The sequence below is a fragment of the Miscanthus floridulus genome, chromosome 7 (assembly GCF_019320115.1).
Source record: "Miscanthus floridulus cultivar M001 chromosome 7, ASM1932011v1, whole genome shotgun sequence".
NCBI lineage: Eukaryota > Viridiplantae > Streptophyta > Magnoliopsida > Poales > Poaceae > Miscanthus > Miscanthus floridulus.
The window spans coordinates 5875973-5893325 of record NC_089586.1 but is presented as its reverse complement, the minus strand read 5'-3'; the positions used below and the strand labels follow the sequence as shown (position 1 = coordinate 5893325).

General features: G+C 45.7%; 2 protein-coding genes and 1 pseudogene across 2 annotated transcripts; 2 read left to right on the top strand and 1 right to left on the bottom strand.

The window, feature by feature from the left end:
* Nucleotides 1-694: 694 nt before the first annotated feature.
* On the bottom strand, nucleotides 695-7095 carry LOC136466454 (CASP-like protein 4A2). Its single transcript, XM_066464865.1, has 3 exons — nucleotides 6611-7095; nucleotides 1092-1160; nucleotides 695-954 (listed from the first exon to the last, which is right to left on the bottom strand). The coding sequence occupies exons 1-3, from the start codon at nucleotides 7093-7095 to the stop codon at nucleotides 924-926; spliced, it is 585 nt and encodes a 194-aa protein (XP_066320962.1). The 3' UTR covers nucleotides 695-923.
* Nucleotides 1693-5807, top strand: LOC136466453 (uncharacterized; annotated as a pseudogene).
* A 2308-nt stretch (nucleotides 7096-9403) lies between the features above and the next one.
* On the top strand, nucleotides 9404-15454 carry LOC136462416 (amino acid transporter AVT1C-like). The gene is made up of 13 exons (XM_066461518.1): nucleotides 9404-9707; nucleotides 10484-10815; nucleotides 12032-12246; nucleotides 12363-12386; nucleotides 13176-13355; nucleotide 13414; nucleotides 13501-13720; nucleotides 13844-13979; nucleotides 14266-14289; nucleotides 14519-14657; nucleotides 14741-14784; nucleotides 14862-14924; nucleotides 15171-15454. The coding sequence occupies exons 1-13, from the start codon at nucleotides 9475-9477 to the stop codon at nucleotides 15264-15266; spliced, it is 1707 nt and encodes a 568-aa protein (XP_066317615.1). The 5' UTR covers nucleotides 9404-9474; the 3' UTR covers nucleotides 15267-15454.
* The last annotated feature ends 1899 nt before the right edge of the window (nucleotides 15455-17353 follow it).

The window sequence follows — 17353 nt, the reverse complement described above, 5'->3', positions numbered from 1 at the left end:
AAATTGTTCAGTGCCAAGTGAATCTGAGTGGTCCAAAGGTAAGCCTAACTCAATTGGTTGGGGATTGAAACACGATCATGCATAAATCCTAAACACTAATGTTTGAGTTCCATATTCAGTTCAAGTTTAGGTACATATTTTCTTGAGTTCTTAATGAAAAATCATCTATTTGTTTTATCCAAGTGTTTTATTTGTAGAGCAGCTAAGTGGTTAGGAAAGGGAGCTGAGTGGGCCTAACATGAATCTTGATTCTCGAATCACCTCTAGATTGTGGTAGATAAAGTTTGCCACCACACACACACAAATAAGTCCCCAATCCACAACCAACATTATATTGACCTAGCAAGAAAGCAATAACATTTCAAACTGGGATCTACTCACCGGACACTCAAAGGATAAGTAGTCTATACTATCATATTTGCTGCAAAGGAACACACATTGGACTCCCTTGCCAATTTGTTATAATCATACTAACCTAAATTTTCCATCAGCCATGTTCCAACAAATTTTCATCCTCGTCAATTATACAGGCAGATAACGTTGTTTCTTTTTTTTCCACTAGCATATGCCCGTGCGTTGCCACGGGATCTTAAAATTTCAAATGCAATTCAACGCAATAAAGGTAAGAAAAAATAGCGGGTTAGGAGTCTCAAATTTTCAGCGCAGTAAGAGAATAAAAAAAAGTGGGTCAAAATCAAGACAAATAGATTTTAACTTGGCTTAGCAACATATAGTTTCGAGCCACATTCAAATAAATAAGCGTACGTCAACTTTAGTAACAATGTCAAAATAAGTGCATGATAGATAAGTCCTCCACAACTATCTCTTTCATTGTCTTTTGCCGGTGATGCGGCTAAGATATTCTCGTAGGAATACAGGAATGATACACCGCCGTGAATTCCCATCGTACGCCAATAGGTCGATCACAAAGTTCTTCCGTAGTCTTTGGCCATCCTGTGCACAAGACAAACATAAATAAGTGGAATTATATATATATATATATATATATATATATATATATATATATATATATATATAGAGAGAGAGAGAGAGAGAGAGAGATGACCACAAACATAAAGTGTTGTGCTCACCGAAGAGACTGGAAGTTCTCATTGTTCCATGCGGACATGAATTGCAGAACGATGAAGGCATTTAAATTCCTATAGCATAATAAATGGTCAACTATTTAACCCTTAACGGTCCATTTCTATATATAGCATAATAAAATGTTGTTCAAATGAAGTTATCTATCTTCTATGACTGGAATGCCACTTGGGAGTATATGTTTCCACGCAAAGACATCGACAGCACGTTCAGGGGCTTGCACTCCCATTGCAAGTCTATAACTGTTGGAAACATTGATAATTCTATGCACATAACGCTTGTATGGCATATCTTTACACCAATCAGGAATAGGAGTAGGATCAAGCACAATTAGAGTTTTTTCCTCACGGTCGAACACAAAAAAGGTTAATGCTTCCTCTTGCCCATGGCATAAGAAGCTGCAGAATGATAGGAATTAGAATTTCAAAAAAGGGCTCACAATAATCATAGAGAAATATCCTTACAAATCTGCAACGTGGGGCATCATATTTAATATATGGCCAAGTTTCAAATGATTTAGCCAACTCTTGAACATTAAGCTTCTCTGACCGTGTCCTTTGCGCAAATTCGTACGTAGTCTACTGAAAACAAATATGTTTAGAAACGTGAGAAAGACTTCTTACTATGGATATAATACTTAAGAAAATGCACAAGAGTATACTTAAGAAAACAGTTTACTCACACAGACTCTCAGGTCCATGTAATGCTTTGAAACCATCACATTAGCACTTGTCAACCTTTTATTCTCACTGTATGCAAGAAGCCGCACACCCATGTTGAAACATTCTCTGGGCATCGGTTGATTCATCCTTAGTGATGCTTGGAGTTGACGGACAGTTAGGGGGAAATTGTAAGGTTGGAAGCTCCAGTATATCATGTAGTAGTTTTGTGTACCAAAGCCGATCTATTAGAGATATGTATAGTCTAACACATGTATATCATGTTACTTGTACACCAAGTTGATCTTGACTATATATATGAAAGTCACCCCCCCTAATTAGGTGTGAGGTGAAACAGGTGCTGTGCCACCTGTCAACTACAAGGGCTTGTCTGCAACGTCGACCTCTCTGCTGCCCGCTAATTATCGCAGTGTTGGCTGATCCCAACTGGCGTGCTGCGATGGCAGATGAGTATCAGGCTCTTCTCGACAACAACACATGGCGCCTCGTCCCTCGACCACCAGGTGCCAACATTGTGACAGGCAAATGGCTCTTCAAGCAAAATATCATGCAGACGGGTCGCTTGCACGCCACAAAGCTCGCTGGGTTGTCCATGGCTTCTCCCAGCAGCATGGTGTCGACTATGATGAGACCTTCAGTCCGGTCGTCAAGCCTGCTACCATCCGGACGGTGCTCAGCATTGCTGCTTCATGCTCCTGGCCGATTCATCAGCTCGATGTGAAGAATGCTTTTCTTCATGGTGACCTTGAGGAGACCGTCTACGCCCATCAGCCTGCTGGTTTCGTCGACCCGTCGACACCTCATTATGTCTGTCTGTTGCAGAAATCACTGTATGGCCTCAAGCAGGCTCCTCAAGCAGGCTCCTCATGCGTGGCATCAACGGCTTGCCACCTACGTCTGCAAGCACGATTTCACTGCGGCGAAGTCTGATGCATCTCTGTTCATCTTCAAAGATGGAGTGGAGATGGCATACTTGCTACTGTACGTCGACGACATCATCCTCACAGCATCCTCTTTGGATCTCCTGAGGCGCATCATCGCCAGTCTCAGCTCTGAGTTCGCCATGACACACCTTGGGGCCCTACACCACTTCCTCGGCATCTCCGTCCCTCGGTCCTCTGACGGCCTCCACTTGTCCCAGAGACAGTATGTCGTCGACCTTCTTCAGCGGGCCAGCATGGCCGAGTGTCACCCCATGGCGAAACCGGTTGACTCCAAGTACAAGCTGTCTGCCACCGATGGAGCTCCAGTTGCTAGCCCTTCAGACTACCGGAGTCCTGCTGGCGCCTTGCAGTACCTCACGCTGACTCGGCCGGACATTGCCTACGCCGTTCAGCAAGTCTGCCTCTTCATGCACGACCCGCGGGAGCCGCATCTTGCTTTGATCAAACGCATTCTGCGTTATGTCAAGGGCACTCTCGATGCCGGTCTGCACCTCGGCATTGGCAGCGTGTCATCCATCACGGCATACTCCGACGCCGACTAGGCTGGATGTCCAGACTCTCGACGCTCTACATCAGGCTACTGCATCTTCCTTGGAGACAACCTGGTTTCCGGGTCTTCAAAACGGCAGACCACTATGTCTCGGTCCAGTGCAGAGGCGGAGTACCGAGCTGTTGCTCACGCAGTTGCTGAGTGTTGTTGGTTGCGCCAGCTGCTTGAGGAACTTCATATCCCGATCCCTTTAGCGACCATTGTCTATTGCGACAATGTCAGTACGGTCTACATGACTGCCAATCCAGTTCATCATCATCGCACGAAGCATATTGAGATTGGCATTCACTTTGTTCGTGAGAAGGTGGCTTTGGGGCAGTTCAGAGTGCTACATGTTCCCTCAGCTCATCAGTTCGCGAACATTATGACTAAGGGACTGCCTGTACAGTTGTTTAATGACTTTAGGTCCAGTCTCTGCGTCCAGTTCCCTCCCGCTGTGACTGTGGGCGGGTATTAGAGATATGTATAGTCTAACACATGTATATCATATTACTTATACCCCAAGTTGATCCTGACTATATATATGAAAGTCACCCCCCCGCTCATTAGGGTTAATTAGTCGCTTGCTTAGGGGCCAAGTCAGACCTCTCTATATAATGAGAGGAGATGTATCAATCTATAATCAAGCAAGAGATTAGAAGGAAATCCCTTCTCTCTTGCCGGCCGTGGGCGAAGCCCCGCGGCCGGCCTCCCCCTGCGCCCCTAGCCCTGGCCGCCGCCACCGCCGCTGTGAACAATACCCGCGGACACTGTAGCTCCACGGCACTGTAGCACGCCCTCTCATCTCCATCCCAACTGGCCACATAACATCTGGTATCAGAGACCATGGCTGGATCCTACGCCGCTGTGCCCTTCTCCACACCGCTCGGCGCACATCCCTGGGCTGCGCCAGCCCTGTTCTCCGCAGCGCCGCCGGCCGGATCCTACGCCGCCGTGCCCATCTCCACGCCGCTCGGCACACATCCTTGGGCTGCGATGGCCCTGTTCTCCGCAGCACCGCCGGCCCTGTCCTCCGCAGCTCCGCCCGTGTTCACCACCGCCACAGCCACTGTGGCGCCCTTGCCTGCGCAGCAGCCTGCACCTTCCACAGGCGCCTTCGATGAGTGGATGGCGACCTTCGACCACCTGTAGCGCCAGATGGACGTCCTCGCGACCCTCGTCCATAACATTGGCGCACAGCCGGCGTGGGTGCCGAGCAGCAGTCCCGCGCTGCTTTCCACCTCTCCTTCATTGATCCCGTCGTTCACCACCCCCAGTCCCGTGCCGCCACAGCATGACAGCGATGGCGTCTTCTACAGGGGCGTGGATGACATCCAGGCATCGGCGGCGCAGCTGCAGGCGGTGGCGTATTGCCTCCTAGCGCGCCGGCAGGGACGACAACACCCCATCTTCAAGCGGCGGCGGCCAGTCGTCCCTCTAGCAGCAGCCTTGCAGCTCACGGAGAGGAAGGCGATTGCGCGGGCAAGTGCCTGCAAGGTGTTTGCGGCGGTGCGGCTGCAGGCTGCGGCGCGTGGCCTCCTAGCGCGCCGGCGGCTGCAGAAGATGCGCTCACCTATGCACGAGGCGACCTTGGCGGCGGTCGACCTCAGCATAGGGGAGCGTAACCTAGCATGGTCGGTCGACCTCGCCTGGTCGGACGGCTACCAGCAACCGCGCCGACCTGCTGTTGTCTTCAGGCGCAAGCATGGTGTTTTTTTCGTGGGCGGCGAACTCCAACTCTGCGGCACCGGCGATATGGGAGCAGCTTCCCTCCTTGTCACCGGCGAGGACGCACTGCCTAGCGCCATCGCATTCCGCCACCGTCCGCCACGAGCACGTCTCCGCTGGTTGCTGTTGCCACTAATTCTAGGTGGCCATACCCGTGCACCCCTCTCGTTCCGATGGTCTCCATGGGATCCAGGTGGCTACACACGTGCTGGTCCAGCAAGCGGAGGGTGCCTGCCGTATCTTCAGGAGGCAAAAATAAAGAGTCGTAGTCTTCTTCAGGTCAATAAAATAAGCTGAGATGTAAAAGGCTTATTTTTAGGTGTTTGGTATGTGTCTAGTGGAGGCATCGTTAGTGTCATCGTTAGATTGCAGCTCGAGGACGAGCTGCATGTCCAGGTGGGGTGTAGTGTTAGAGGAGTCAAGGGCCTATTGGGCCTTAGCCCATTAGGGTTAATTAGTCGCTTGCTTAGGGGCCAAGTTAGACCTCTCTATATAATGAGAGGAGATGTATCAATCTATAATCAAGCAAGAGATTAGAAGGAAATCCCTTCTCTCTTGCCGGCCGTGGGCGAAGCCCCGCGGCCGGCCTCCCCCTGCGCCCCTAGCCCTAGCCGCCGCCACCGCCGCTGTGAACAGTACCCGCGGACACTGGGGCTCCATGGCACTGTAGCACGCCCTCTCATCACCATCCCAACTGGCCACATAACAGGTGTTCTCCTAATTCTCTACACGATCATCTAACATGACATTACTACCAGCTTCTCCCTGAAAATCCCAATATCTTCCATGTGTTTGTAATGCTTGAGAATAAGCAAAACCCTACAGGCTGCAATATATACATTGCTTCATCAGATAAAATTTAGTACAGCAGAAGTTGAAGACAGGAATGCATATCCCTACAGGATGCAGTTTATAAAAAAAAACAAATGAAAAGAACAGTTACTGCAAAAGTGCAAGTCCTGTAATTTATTGGTATACCATTTCTTCAAGTAATCTGATCGTCTTTTATTACCGGTACTTAGGCCCTGTTTAGATCCCACCTAAAAACCAAAAATTTTCAAGATTCCCCGTCACATCAAATCTTGCGGCACATGCATGGAGCATTAAATGTAGGTAAAAAGAATAACTAATTGCACAATTTGCCTGTAATTGGCGATACGAATCTTTTAAGCCTAAATAGTCCATAATTGGACAATTTTTGCCAAATACAAACGAAAGTGCTACAGTAACCAAAAGCCAAAAAATTTCGGAACTAAACGCGCCCTTAGATGCTAGATAGGCAGTGGGGTGCTGGTTGGAATCTTTTAGCCTTATTGCTGGCAACAAAACCAGAGGATATGTTTTCTTCATCAAGTTGTTACTGACAAGCATATACCAAGTGACAGCAATATTACCATTACAGCAGGCATTTAGGCAATCAGCTAAGCTGTACATTCAGGCAATCATCTAATACATTCAGGCAATCAGCAGACATTCGAATCTCAGAGTTCAGTGAGCAGAGGAGGCAGGCTAATACAACAGCAGGGCTAATACATTAATACAGTAGCCAGCAGGAGATTACAGGTAGGGAGGACGCAGTGGGCAGAGGAGCAGCCGAGCAGAGGAGGGCAGATCCAAGTGCTTACCTGCAGGAGCACCCGCTCGGCAGGAGGGGATCAGCCGGTGGGAGCAGAGGACCCGCGACCAACTGCCCGACGGGGAGGGGAGCCGCCGGCGGGAGCAGGGAGGGGAGCAGCCGAGCAGCTGCCCGTCGGGGAGGCGAGCGGCCAGCAGAAGGAGGCCATTTTGAACGGCGGAGGCAAGTTGGAGTTTGTGGCGGGGCGAGCAGGGAAGGTTGTGGCGGGGCGACGGCGTCGTGGTCGGGCGAAGACGGCGCGGCGCGGCGGCGGAGTGGACCGCAAGGGCGCTCGCGGTGGTGGAGGCGGCAGAGTGGAGCCGGCTTGCGGCGTCGAGGCGGCGGAGTGGGGCGCAGGCGCCCTTGCGTCGAGGCGGCAGAGTGGAGCCTGCTTCGGCGGTGCGCTTGGGAGGACGGAGGCGTGTGGGAGCTGGGAGGAGAAAGAGACGCGGTCGCGCTGAGAGGAGTCGCGGGGTCGAGCGCGTGGTCCCACATGTCGGCGCAAACAGGGAGTTACGGAGGTGTGCGCCTGCCTAGTGGCTTCACCACGGGGAGTATCTTTTTAGGAGTAGGGCCTCGTTCACTTGAAAAAAAAAAAGTGAACCCGATAAATAGTATCACTTTCGTTTTATTTGACAAATATTGTCGTGGATCAACTAGGCTCAAAAGATTCATCTCGTGATTTCCAACTAAACTGTGTAAGAGCAAGGCTAATAATATAGCCGGCTTGCTGACTGTAAGGTTCCTTGCAGCCTTCTCTCAGCTCACTCATATAGTAGTTGGCTTTTTACAGTTAATACATGGCCCACTTGTCTCTCTCATAGACTTTCTTGGTTCTTGTGCCCAAGCCGACTGTAAGCTTACAGCCCGCTTCTCCTCTCTCTCCTCCCCTCTCCTCCACCTCAGCATTTAGTCGGCTTACAGCCTGCTATTATACTTGCTCTAATTAGTTATTTTTTTACCTACATTTAATACTCCATGCAAACGGCTAAAAATTGATGTGATGGAGAGAGAGTGAAAAAACTTGGAATTTGGATGGCATCTAAACAAGGCCTAGATAGAGATTACCTAGCTACTCTATGGAAGGATTCTGCATTGCTATGTGTCCTTTCAAAAGACATGTTTATTCATTGATTCTCCTAAACCAATACAACTCACTTGTGCTCCAAAATTTTCATCAATCCAACTTGTTGGTTCACCTCTCTTTCCATAATATAACTACTCAAAGGGCCATCCTCTTGTAACTACTCTAGGTCATGAAGTCCCTCTTGTTAAGATCTTTTTATTATTTTATATTCTCCCATAAGGTTATTATAACCCCATCCCTTAAAAAAGTTTAGGGGTGGAGGAGGGGGTTTACTTTGTTTGATTCTTCATAATAACAAATGCAAGGTATTTTTTTTATAAAGGATAATAGATCCGGTGTCTATTATTGTCAATGATTATCAGAGTTTAGCTGGCTAGTGTTTCTAAATTTTGTGAGAATTTATAGGATTTATATTTCTCCTAGTGCGTCTCACGAGAACTAACGTGAAGGCTCTTTTAGGCGTTGAATGAGACATTGAGGAGAAGGTGGAAAGGGTATCTGCTAGAACTCTTTTTTTCCTATAAAATCCCCTTTATTACTAAATATAGGGGGAAATGGATCTTTTTTTTGTTAATTTGGTGGAGTTGCTCTAAGCCTGCATTAGGCCTCTTCATTTCCAAACTAGAATTGCGTTTCCATTTGTTCAATCCAACCACGATGTTGGTAAGTTGGTTGTTGTTCAGTCGATCTGATCACCCAAGGAAATGACTTGTCCAGATTTTCATCCTGTAAAAATGAATACCAGAATGGCCTACAAGAACCAACACCTTGTGTATGCCTGTGACATGATCAAAGCATGTGTTAACTGATTGTGCACCTAATTCCAAACACACATGGCATATGCACCGAAAATGTACGTTGGACTGCGGCCTAGGTGTGAAATCTATCTAGGATGGACCGGGCGGGAGCACAAGTCAGGAAGCAGCCACAGTAAAGAGTAAGAGCGAGTGTGAGAGAGACAGAGTGACTGAATGACAGGCACACAGCACTGTATGCCAACCATGTGCATATTTGCCATTTTGCTAAGCCAGCGATGGGCGATGGCAAGCAAGTCAAGGAATCGATCGAGGAAGCAAATTTGCACTCAGTATCATCATCACCAGTTTAATAATAATTACTCCTATGAATTAATAATCTATGTACTAGGCTAGAAGAAGCAAAGCAAATCTGAATCTGACATCCATCCAGGCGTTGCCTTGGCTTGAGATTTCAGATCCAATCTCCACTCAGTGGAAGGGATGGGATCAGATCAGAATAACTGAATAATTAAGAATACGTCTCAATCAGATGATGCATGATGAGAAGATGTTGAGATGAGATCGTGTCTCTGTCCTGCCTGCCTCCCTCCCTCCTTGCTACTAAAATGCAGCAGAACTGTATCTACATGTTGCCATGGTGGGGTGGCCAAGTGCCCAAGTGGGTGGTGAGGTGGCCCTTGTGTTCTTGTCTTCTTACTGCATTTTATTATATATAATATATATAATATATATGGGTAGTGTATATAAGAGAACGACCAACCAGCGAATAACTCGGAGCTGGAGCTGGAGCTGGGAGTTGGACTGCTGAACTGCTGGCGTGGAGTGGAGGAGTCAGGAGTGGTGTTGCCCAGGCAGAAAAGCAGGCTCCTTTTCATCAGGTCCGAGGGAGAGAGGGACTGAGGCCTGAGAGGGGGGGGGGGGGGGGGGGGGGGGGGGGGGGGGGGGGGGGGGGGGGAGGAAGGGGAGAAAGAGCAAGGGGAAGCAGAGAGCAGCAGCCGTGGAGTTGAGCAGACAGATTGAGTCCCCAAGATGAGGAGCTCCGTGTCTGAGCGCAGCCTCATCATCGAGAGCGACGACGACGACCGTCCCCAATACCAGCCATCCGCCGCCGCCGGCAGCAGAAGACGCCGCCGCCACGAGGAGGGCTCCGGCTCAGGATCCGACTCCGAGTCCGGCTCCTCCTCGTCCTCCTGCGCCACCCCGCGCGGTCACGCACAGGCCACCGCCTCCTCCTACACCCAGCAATGGCCACAGAGCTACAGGTCAATCTCTTCCTTGCCATTTGCCATTACATTTTATACATTCCGCTTTCCATTTATTTGACCCACCGCCCACCATGAATCCCGATACAGCAACACTGAATTCCATTTCATTTTCGTATCCGGTCCATTGAGCCTTCACCAGGTATCAGCTCAGTCCACTGTCATAGTAGCCAGATTAGATAATCCACCTCAGCACAACACATGCAGACACCTGTTACATCTTCATTTTCAAAACATTCTGTCCTCATGACCTTTTCCAAAGATGTACATAGTTTTGTTCGTTTTCAAAAATTTAAAAATAAAATGGAATTCTGAAACTAGAAGAAAAATAAGTGTTCCACCAGCAAAATCAGATTCTTTTTTTTTCCTTCTTCTCTGAACACGCAGGCACAATCAGATTCTTATACAAAATAAAATAGTTGACCTCTTTTGTGTTATCATGGTACCAAAAAGAAAATCTATCACAATAGTTTGTAGTTTCTGTCACCCATGGCAATGCTAAGGCATGGGCAGGGCAGGACGAGTTTACTCCACAGATTAGAGATCCAGATGAACTGAACTTCCATATATATCGATTGCTCATACATGCATACTGGATCACCAACACGCACGGCAACATTCCGTTTGTGTCTATTATCTGCTTCTCTATCCGTGATCCATTTTTTTTACAAGATCCATCACAAGAATGACCGAAGTAGTAGTTACATGATTTTCTTTAGAGCTCTCTTTAACTCACATAAATCACATATATTTCTCTCGCTTCTTTTACTGTACAGGCAATCCATCAACATTCTTAGTAGCGTGCAGTCACCAAATCTGAGCTTCTTGGGGACCCCAACTCTAAGCAGATTATCCAACTCTTTCATCACCAATTCTTTTCGGGGTAAAACCCCTGAAATCATCTCTAATCTTGTTAAGCCACTTCTTCGCCCCACTACAAGTGATGACCTTCAGCAGCGGCAGCATGAAGAAAGAAAGAGTTTGCAGTACCTTCTGCCTTCGAGAAAACCGTCTTTGCAACAGATTCCTGAGGATCAAAAGCCAGTGCCAGTTGCTCATGGGGTCTCTCCCTATCATAAATGCTCTTACACCCAGGCGGTTGTGAACGGTAAGCACCTACAACTGATTTCTGATGTTTGTGATACATGTCTGGCTGCATACATGTCTGCCTCTCCTCAAGCTATTTTTCTTGCCTTCTCAACCCAGCATGATAGATAGGGCCCTCAATCATCGATGTCATTGAATTATTCTTGTGACATGTGCCATTGTTGAATGCTGGCTTAAGCATTGATGCATGAACCAAACCATTGCTTACTTCAGCGAATGTTTGCATCAGCTTTACTTAGCTAAGTGGTTCTTGGTTTTAATAAGTAGAAAGCATCCAGAGTTGCCAATTATTTCCCCTCAAAAAGGAAAAAAAGATAATTGTCAATTATGTTTTCTTCAGTACACGCTATTCTCCTGATTATTGCACCAATTCAACATTCTACTTCTTTTCCCCTTGTTCTGCATATGAAAGTGACTTTGCATGCTTGATCAGTCAGCACAACCATGTGTGGCAGTGGTCCCACAAAATAGATCTGCAAGCTGTACTTTTGCTCAAGGACAAACCTCTGTTCGCTTGTTGGTTTCAGCCAGGGCTTATCAGCCATGGTACAGTATTTTCCTCTCACAACAAACCAGCACCAGCCGGACTTATCAGTCCAGAAACCAACCAGCGAACAGGCTGATTATCTTGGGGCCTATTTATGAGTTTGCCTTCTTTTTTCACCTTGCACCCTTGCGCCTACTGTTTCCAAATGACTAGAGACAATGGTGCAAACTGCAAAGTGAAAAAATAGGACAAACTCATAGTTGGGCCTCAAAGCGTAGCGTGGGCAACCATGCAATTATCTCTAAACAAAATTTGTAGGTCATCGATCTATCACCATAGTTATCCCTTATACCTGTGGAGTCACTATTTTGAAGTTTTGGTATGTATAATTTATTAAAGTTATAGATCAGAAATGTCATAAGCAGCTTAACTTTTATTTGGAAGGTCTAGCTTTATACTTTGGATGGCTTTTTATCAATAATGTCATTTTACATTTTATATATTATATTTTATTTAGTTGTTTGTTTCTAGCGATGGCTCATGTTGGGTTTCATCTCTAGCCTACCCCAACTTGCTTGGGACACGATGGTTTTGTTGTTGTTTGAAATTTGGTAATAAATGCATATTTAACCTGAATGGTGTAATAGATTTTGCACCATAGATAGGTCCTGCAACTTTTAATGAGAACTTTCTTGTTTCCCCATTGAGCTTGTACTATGCTTTTATGCAGGAATAAATGTTCTATGTGGTGTGGGAATCTTATCAACGCCTTATGCCATCAAACAAGGGGGCTGGCTTGGACTGGTGATACTCTGTTTATTTGCAATTCTAGCATGGTATACTGGTGTGCTCCTGCGCCGTTGCCTGGACAGCAAGGAGGGCCTTGAGACATACCCAGATATTGGCCATGCTGCCTTCGGAACCACCGGTCGTATAGCCATCTCGGTATGTAATCTTATAAATAACTGATTCAATTTCTGCACATTTTCAATATGATGTGAATGAAGGAATGCTTTTGTGCTAACTTACCTTTTTCCTTGTTTGTGGTTTCCTTGTTGCAGATAATACTGTATGTGGAACTATATGTAAGTGTTTATTACTAACCATCTATCTCAATCAAAATTAGGTGTTCCAAGTAGTGAAACAAAACGATCTGCACCAACAACTTGCATATTCTATACATAAGCAGAAGGAAAAAAACATAGCTATCAACACTATGGTAACTACACAACAAGCTCAGCTATAATGGTATTTTTTAGTCAAAGAAAAATAAAGAAAGAAGTCCCTTCACAAGAAACAAAACATCAGCTCTGGTTTAACATGAGGATGAGATCATTAGTCACAAGCATGCTAATCATAAGTTGGGATAATTCAAGTTGGAACCAAAATAATTGTAAGACAACCAAAATAATTTATGCAGTGATAATTCAAGTTGAAATTGCTAGGGTTAGACAAGAACCAAAATAATATCAACCTCCTAGACAATTGTAAGATCATGCAAAGTAGAAGTGACATAAGTTGGGGCCAGTGTCTGAAGGGCGCAGTGGACTTCACACGCCTTAAACCTGTCATTCTTTCATCAGAAAAATAGAATACACAGAGCAGGTTTAGGGTCTTATGAGGTTAAAAAAAAGGCAGACCCAGTGCCGGAGGCTCCCAAATGAGTGGGGTCTGGGGAAGGGAAAAACCGAAGCAAGCCTTATCCCCGCAAATCTGCGGAGAGGCTGCTTCGAACCCACGACCTGGTGACTCAGTGAGACAGCTCTCACCACTGCACCAGGCCTGCCCTTCTTGTTTAGGGTCTTATGAGGTTAATAAAACTAAAAATAACATTATTTCTTTCTGAAGAGTAACAGTCCTAATCTGCTGTGCAGGCCTGTTGCATCGAGTATCTGATATTGGAAGGTGACAATTTATCAAAATTATTCCCCAATGCACACCTGACCATTGGGAGCTTGACAGTGAACTCCCATGTACTTTTCGCAATCTTGACTACCATCATAGTCATGCCGACCACTTGGCTCCGTGACCTTAGCTGCCTGAGCTACCTTCAGGTCTCCATTTACCTGTTGCTTTGCATTTTTGTTTGACAATGCTTTGCCACACAGTCAGTGTGTATTCTCTTCATTTATTTCTGACGTACGCTCTTCCCTCTTGGTGTACCACTCATGGTTTCTCACTAAGTTGATGTGTTTGTAGCTGGAGGTGTCATTGCATCAATCCTTGGAGTAATCTGCCTATTCTGGGTAGGTGTTGTTGATAATGTTGGCTTTGAGAACAAAGGAACTGCGCTGAACCTCCCTGGAATCCCTATTGCAATTGGATTGTATGGTTATTGCTACTCAGGGCATGGGGTGTTTCCAAACATCTACTCTTCTCTGAAGAATCGTAATCAGTTCCCTTCAATCCTTTTTACTTGGTAATCAGCTTATCCACATTCCATATTTCCCCCCCCCCCCCCCCCCCCCCCCCCCCCCCCCCCCCCCCCCCCCCCCCCCCCCCCCCCTGAAATGCAGCACTCAAATTTGTTTTTTCTTGTCAGCATTGGGCTGTCTACCATTTTATTTGCTGGTGCAGCAGTGATGGGATACAAAATGTTTGGTGAAGCCACACAGTCTCAGTTCACACTGAACTTACCAGAGAATTTAGTGGTTTCAAAGATTGCAGTTTGGACCACGGTAATTGTTGCTGCCTAAACCATTTGAAATTCCATTTCTAAGAAGTCAAGACACCTGAACTTTTGGTTTGTTTAGTGCATGGGATAATCATATGGTGTAGGGTGTGTGTTTGTCTCTTTTATGCCACAATAAAATTTGCCGACACCAGTCTTATTAGGATCTTTTCTCTTATTTTTTGGCGAGGATGTTAGGTCCTTTTATCTGATGAGCAGTTCTCATCCACAGTTATTTTGATTTCTTCATGCTGAACCGTGTCAATAATATCACCTCTCATTTTTTATTGCAGGTGGCAAATCCAATAACCAAATATCCTTGGTGTGCTAATATTGTCTCTATTTTTTTCTTGAACGGGTGCCATTCTTTTTCTTGAAAGTGGTCTAGTCTCAAAATGGAGCAGAGGAAGTGTGTTTCTGTAGCTATTTGCTCAATAGATTTCAGAGCATTCTTTTATGCAGCTATATTTGGCTAGATAGTTCTTTATCTTCATGATACTTATGACATTCTCAAACTTGTTATGTCCTTAACGAATAATCACATATGCATTAACCATAACCCCACTGGCTATGAGTTTGGAGGAGTTGCTGCCACCAAATCAACAGAAGTACTCAAACATAGTCATGCTTAGATCAGCCTTGGTGGTGTCAACCCTCCTCATTGCTCTATCTGTACCCTTCTTTGGTAAGTTTATGAGCATATTTGGTACTAGTATCATAAGGCCCAATCATGACACGATCCACCAATCTGTTTTTGAGCTTTGACAGGACTTGTGATGGCCTTGGTTGGTTCTTTACTCACGATGCTTGTGGTAAGGATCTGTGTTCACCTCATCAGATGTTCAATCCTTATATCAATCTGTGAGGCTAAAGCATGTTTTCATTGTAGACCTATATTCTACCTTGTGCGTGCTTTTTAGCAATCCTGAGGAGAAAAGTGAGCTGGCACCAGGTATGAATATATGTAAATAATATTTATAATATTTACTAGCTTTGCATTGTTTCATGAACAAATGAGCAGAAATATCTGTATCCTAAGTGAAATGGGCAAATAGCATAAAGATGATGAAGAAAAGATGAATATGATTTGCTTTGAAACATGGTAGAACTAAGACTCTGTAATCTGAGTCCCTTACGTTTTGTCGAGAAAAAGAAAATGCATGCTAATGCAACTAATGGGATCTATTTGGATTCACAGGTAGCAGCGTGCTCGTTCATCATCGTGGTCGGGGTTTGCTGCGCGTGTGTGGGGACATACTCATCTCTGTCAAAGATAATCCAGAACTACACATGAGCGCACATGATACAGCTGTTCCTGCAATCCAAATTTAGTTACTTCTACATATATTTGTACAGTAAACGAACCACCCCATTACTCATGTGCTCACGCTATGAGCCATACAAGACAAAAATTTTGCCCGGCAAATTAGTCAAGTTGATGTATAATAAAGAGTTTGTGTGATGTCAATGCTTGCATGTCAATGGATCAACATAAATACTTTTGTAGCAAGGATTTGAGGTTGTATCATGCATATATGTAACAAGACATTATTTGTGAATTGTCACACAAAAGATCAGGTGGATCTTGTGCTGTCATTTTTATGCTGTTTTGATGTTGTCAATATGTTTCTCGTGGCAAGATTCTTTTTTCTAGGAAGTGGAGGAAAATGAATATAAGAGAAGGAACCAATAGTCTGGACAATCAATATCTCCATCTGATTTTCCTTTTGATTGTCTTCTATTGAACCTGCATCCGTGGGCGGCCGGTTGTCGGACAGACTGCAGCCGGTTGTTGGAGAGAGACTGCAGCGAGGCGGATTGGCCAGCGGGGAAGAAGGGAGGTTGATGCGGTGGACCCAAAAAGGCTTGGCCCATTCTAACGGTTTGGCCCAAGCTTAGCACGGCTCCTCAATGTTCTCCTCGAGGAACCGGGGCACTAGGAGCCACGTACTTTTTTACGCCTTCGGTTTCTTCTCTTGATATGGCTTCGGCCTCCCTACTATTATCAAAAACGGCTCATCAAAATGTGTTTGGTATGGCTCCTCCGCAGAAGGTGCTTCGGAGTCGGAGCTGAAGTCATGCCAAATAGGTCCAAAATGTTGCCAAATATATTACCAAAATTATGCATGCCCAAGTTCTGAATGAGGTTCACTATTTAAACTTGAATTTGAGGTGAGAGGCGAGAGTTTGACTTAATTTTGGCCTATTGCTACATGAATTCAAGCACCAAGCAAAACATTTCAAAATTTTGGTATTTTTACAGCCATTCGCATAGCAATAAAAAAGGTGTTATATACATGTTACAATGACTTTGTACGCGCGTTGGGTGATCTTGTGTACGTCGGAGTGTTTCTAAGTTGAACTGCATGAATATTATACATGGCACATAGTTCTATGGTCAAGGTGTACATGTGAAAGGCTTCACTGGAGCAAAAGGATGGTGAAGTTGCAAGTCAATGCAAAGGGCCGGATGCTTTGTACATGCTGGATGGTCTGGTGACAATAAGGTCCTAGACTCTAGGCAATACGTCATAGATCTAGAGAAGATTTAAAGTGACACGGTTGGTAAGTTGCACATATAGGATGGTCCGGTGATAATAAGAAGATATGCATCGGACAAGTTGATGTTCAGTACTGTGGCCGACAACTGGAGTTCTATCGGGTAGTTGTGAGTTGTGAACGATATATATGGTCTGTCCCATTGCGCACTGTGTTCGTTCTCGCCACATCATCTTGTATTCGCAGAAAAATTGAGCTGTTGTAACAACGAATAGTTTGAGGTGTTGAGGCTATAAATACACCCCACTCGGTCATTTGAGGTTGCAAGACTTCAAAACAAGCCACACACTTGAGAAAACATCCAAGCCACCTAAGAGCTAAATATGACCTTCCAAGAAAATTAACACAAGAGTAGAGAATGATTAGTGCCATTTTTCCTAGAGAGTGATTGTTGGGTGTTGCTACCTAGGGAGGGATCAAGGAGTGATCCCACCAAGTACTACTGCGAGCTCCTTGGAGCCTTTGAGGCTCATTGACACCTTGAAACCTTATAGAGGCTCAAGCTTGATCCTCTAGCTTGGTGTGTGGAGCGACGACAACGCAAGATGCTTGTATGAGGACATGGAGAGCCTTGACTTTGCAGCTTAAGATATGAAGTAAAGACGACGAGATGACATGTCAATGGATGGGAGGCTAGTGGTGGCATACACCTTTGTGTGTGGAGTGTGGGTGGTTCATTCAGCTTGAACTCGATCAAGTGCCATGAGCGGTAGTGGGATGTCAAAGGAGAGAGATAGCCTCGGTCACTACTCACTACTCCAATGTGGACTAGGGTTGGCATTTTAGATATCCCTTGTGCCAATCATGTTTGTGTTATCTTCC

Bases quoted from the DNA above. Each gene is read 5' to 3' on its own strand.
- LOC136466454 (XM_066464865.1), bottom strand. From the start codon at position 7,095: ATGTGGGACCACGCGCTCGACCCCGCGACTCCTCTCAGCGCGACCGCG. The intron at 1,161-6,610 runs GTAAGCACTTGG...ATTATGCTATAG, and splicing joins CCGAGCGGGTGCTCCTGCAG to GAATTTAAATGCCTTCATCG. The intron at 955-1,091 runs GTGAGCACAACA...TCTTGTGCACAG, and splicing joins GAGAACTTCCAGTCTCTTCG to GATGGCCAAAGACTACGGAA.
- LOC136462416 (XM_066461518.1), top strand. From the start codon at position 9,475: ATGAGGAGCTCCGTGTCTGAGCGCAGCCTCATCATCGAGAGCGACGAC. The intron at 13,980-14,265 runs GTAATTGTTGCT...TTTTTATTGCAG, and splicing joins AGATTGCAGTTTGGACCACG to GTGGCAAATCCAATAACCAA. The intron at 14,925-15,170 runs GTATGAATATAT...TTGGATTCACAG, and splicing joins GAAAAGTGAGCTGGCACCAG to GTAGCAGCGTGCTCGTTCAT.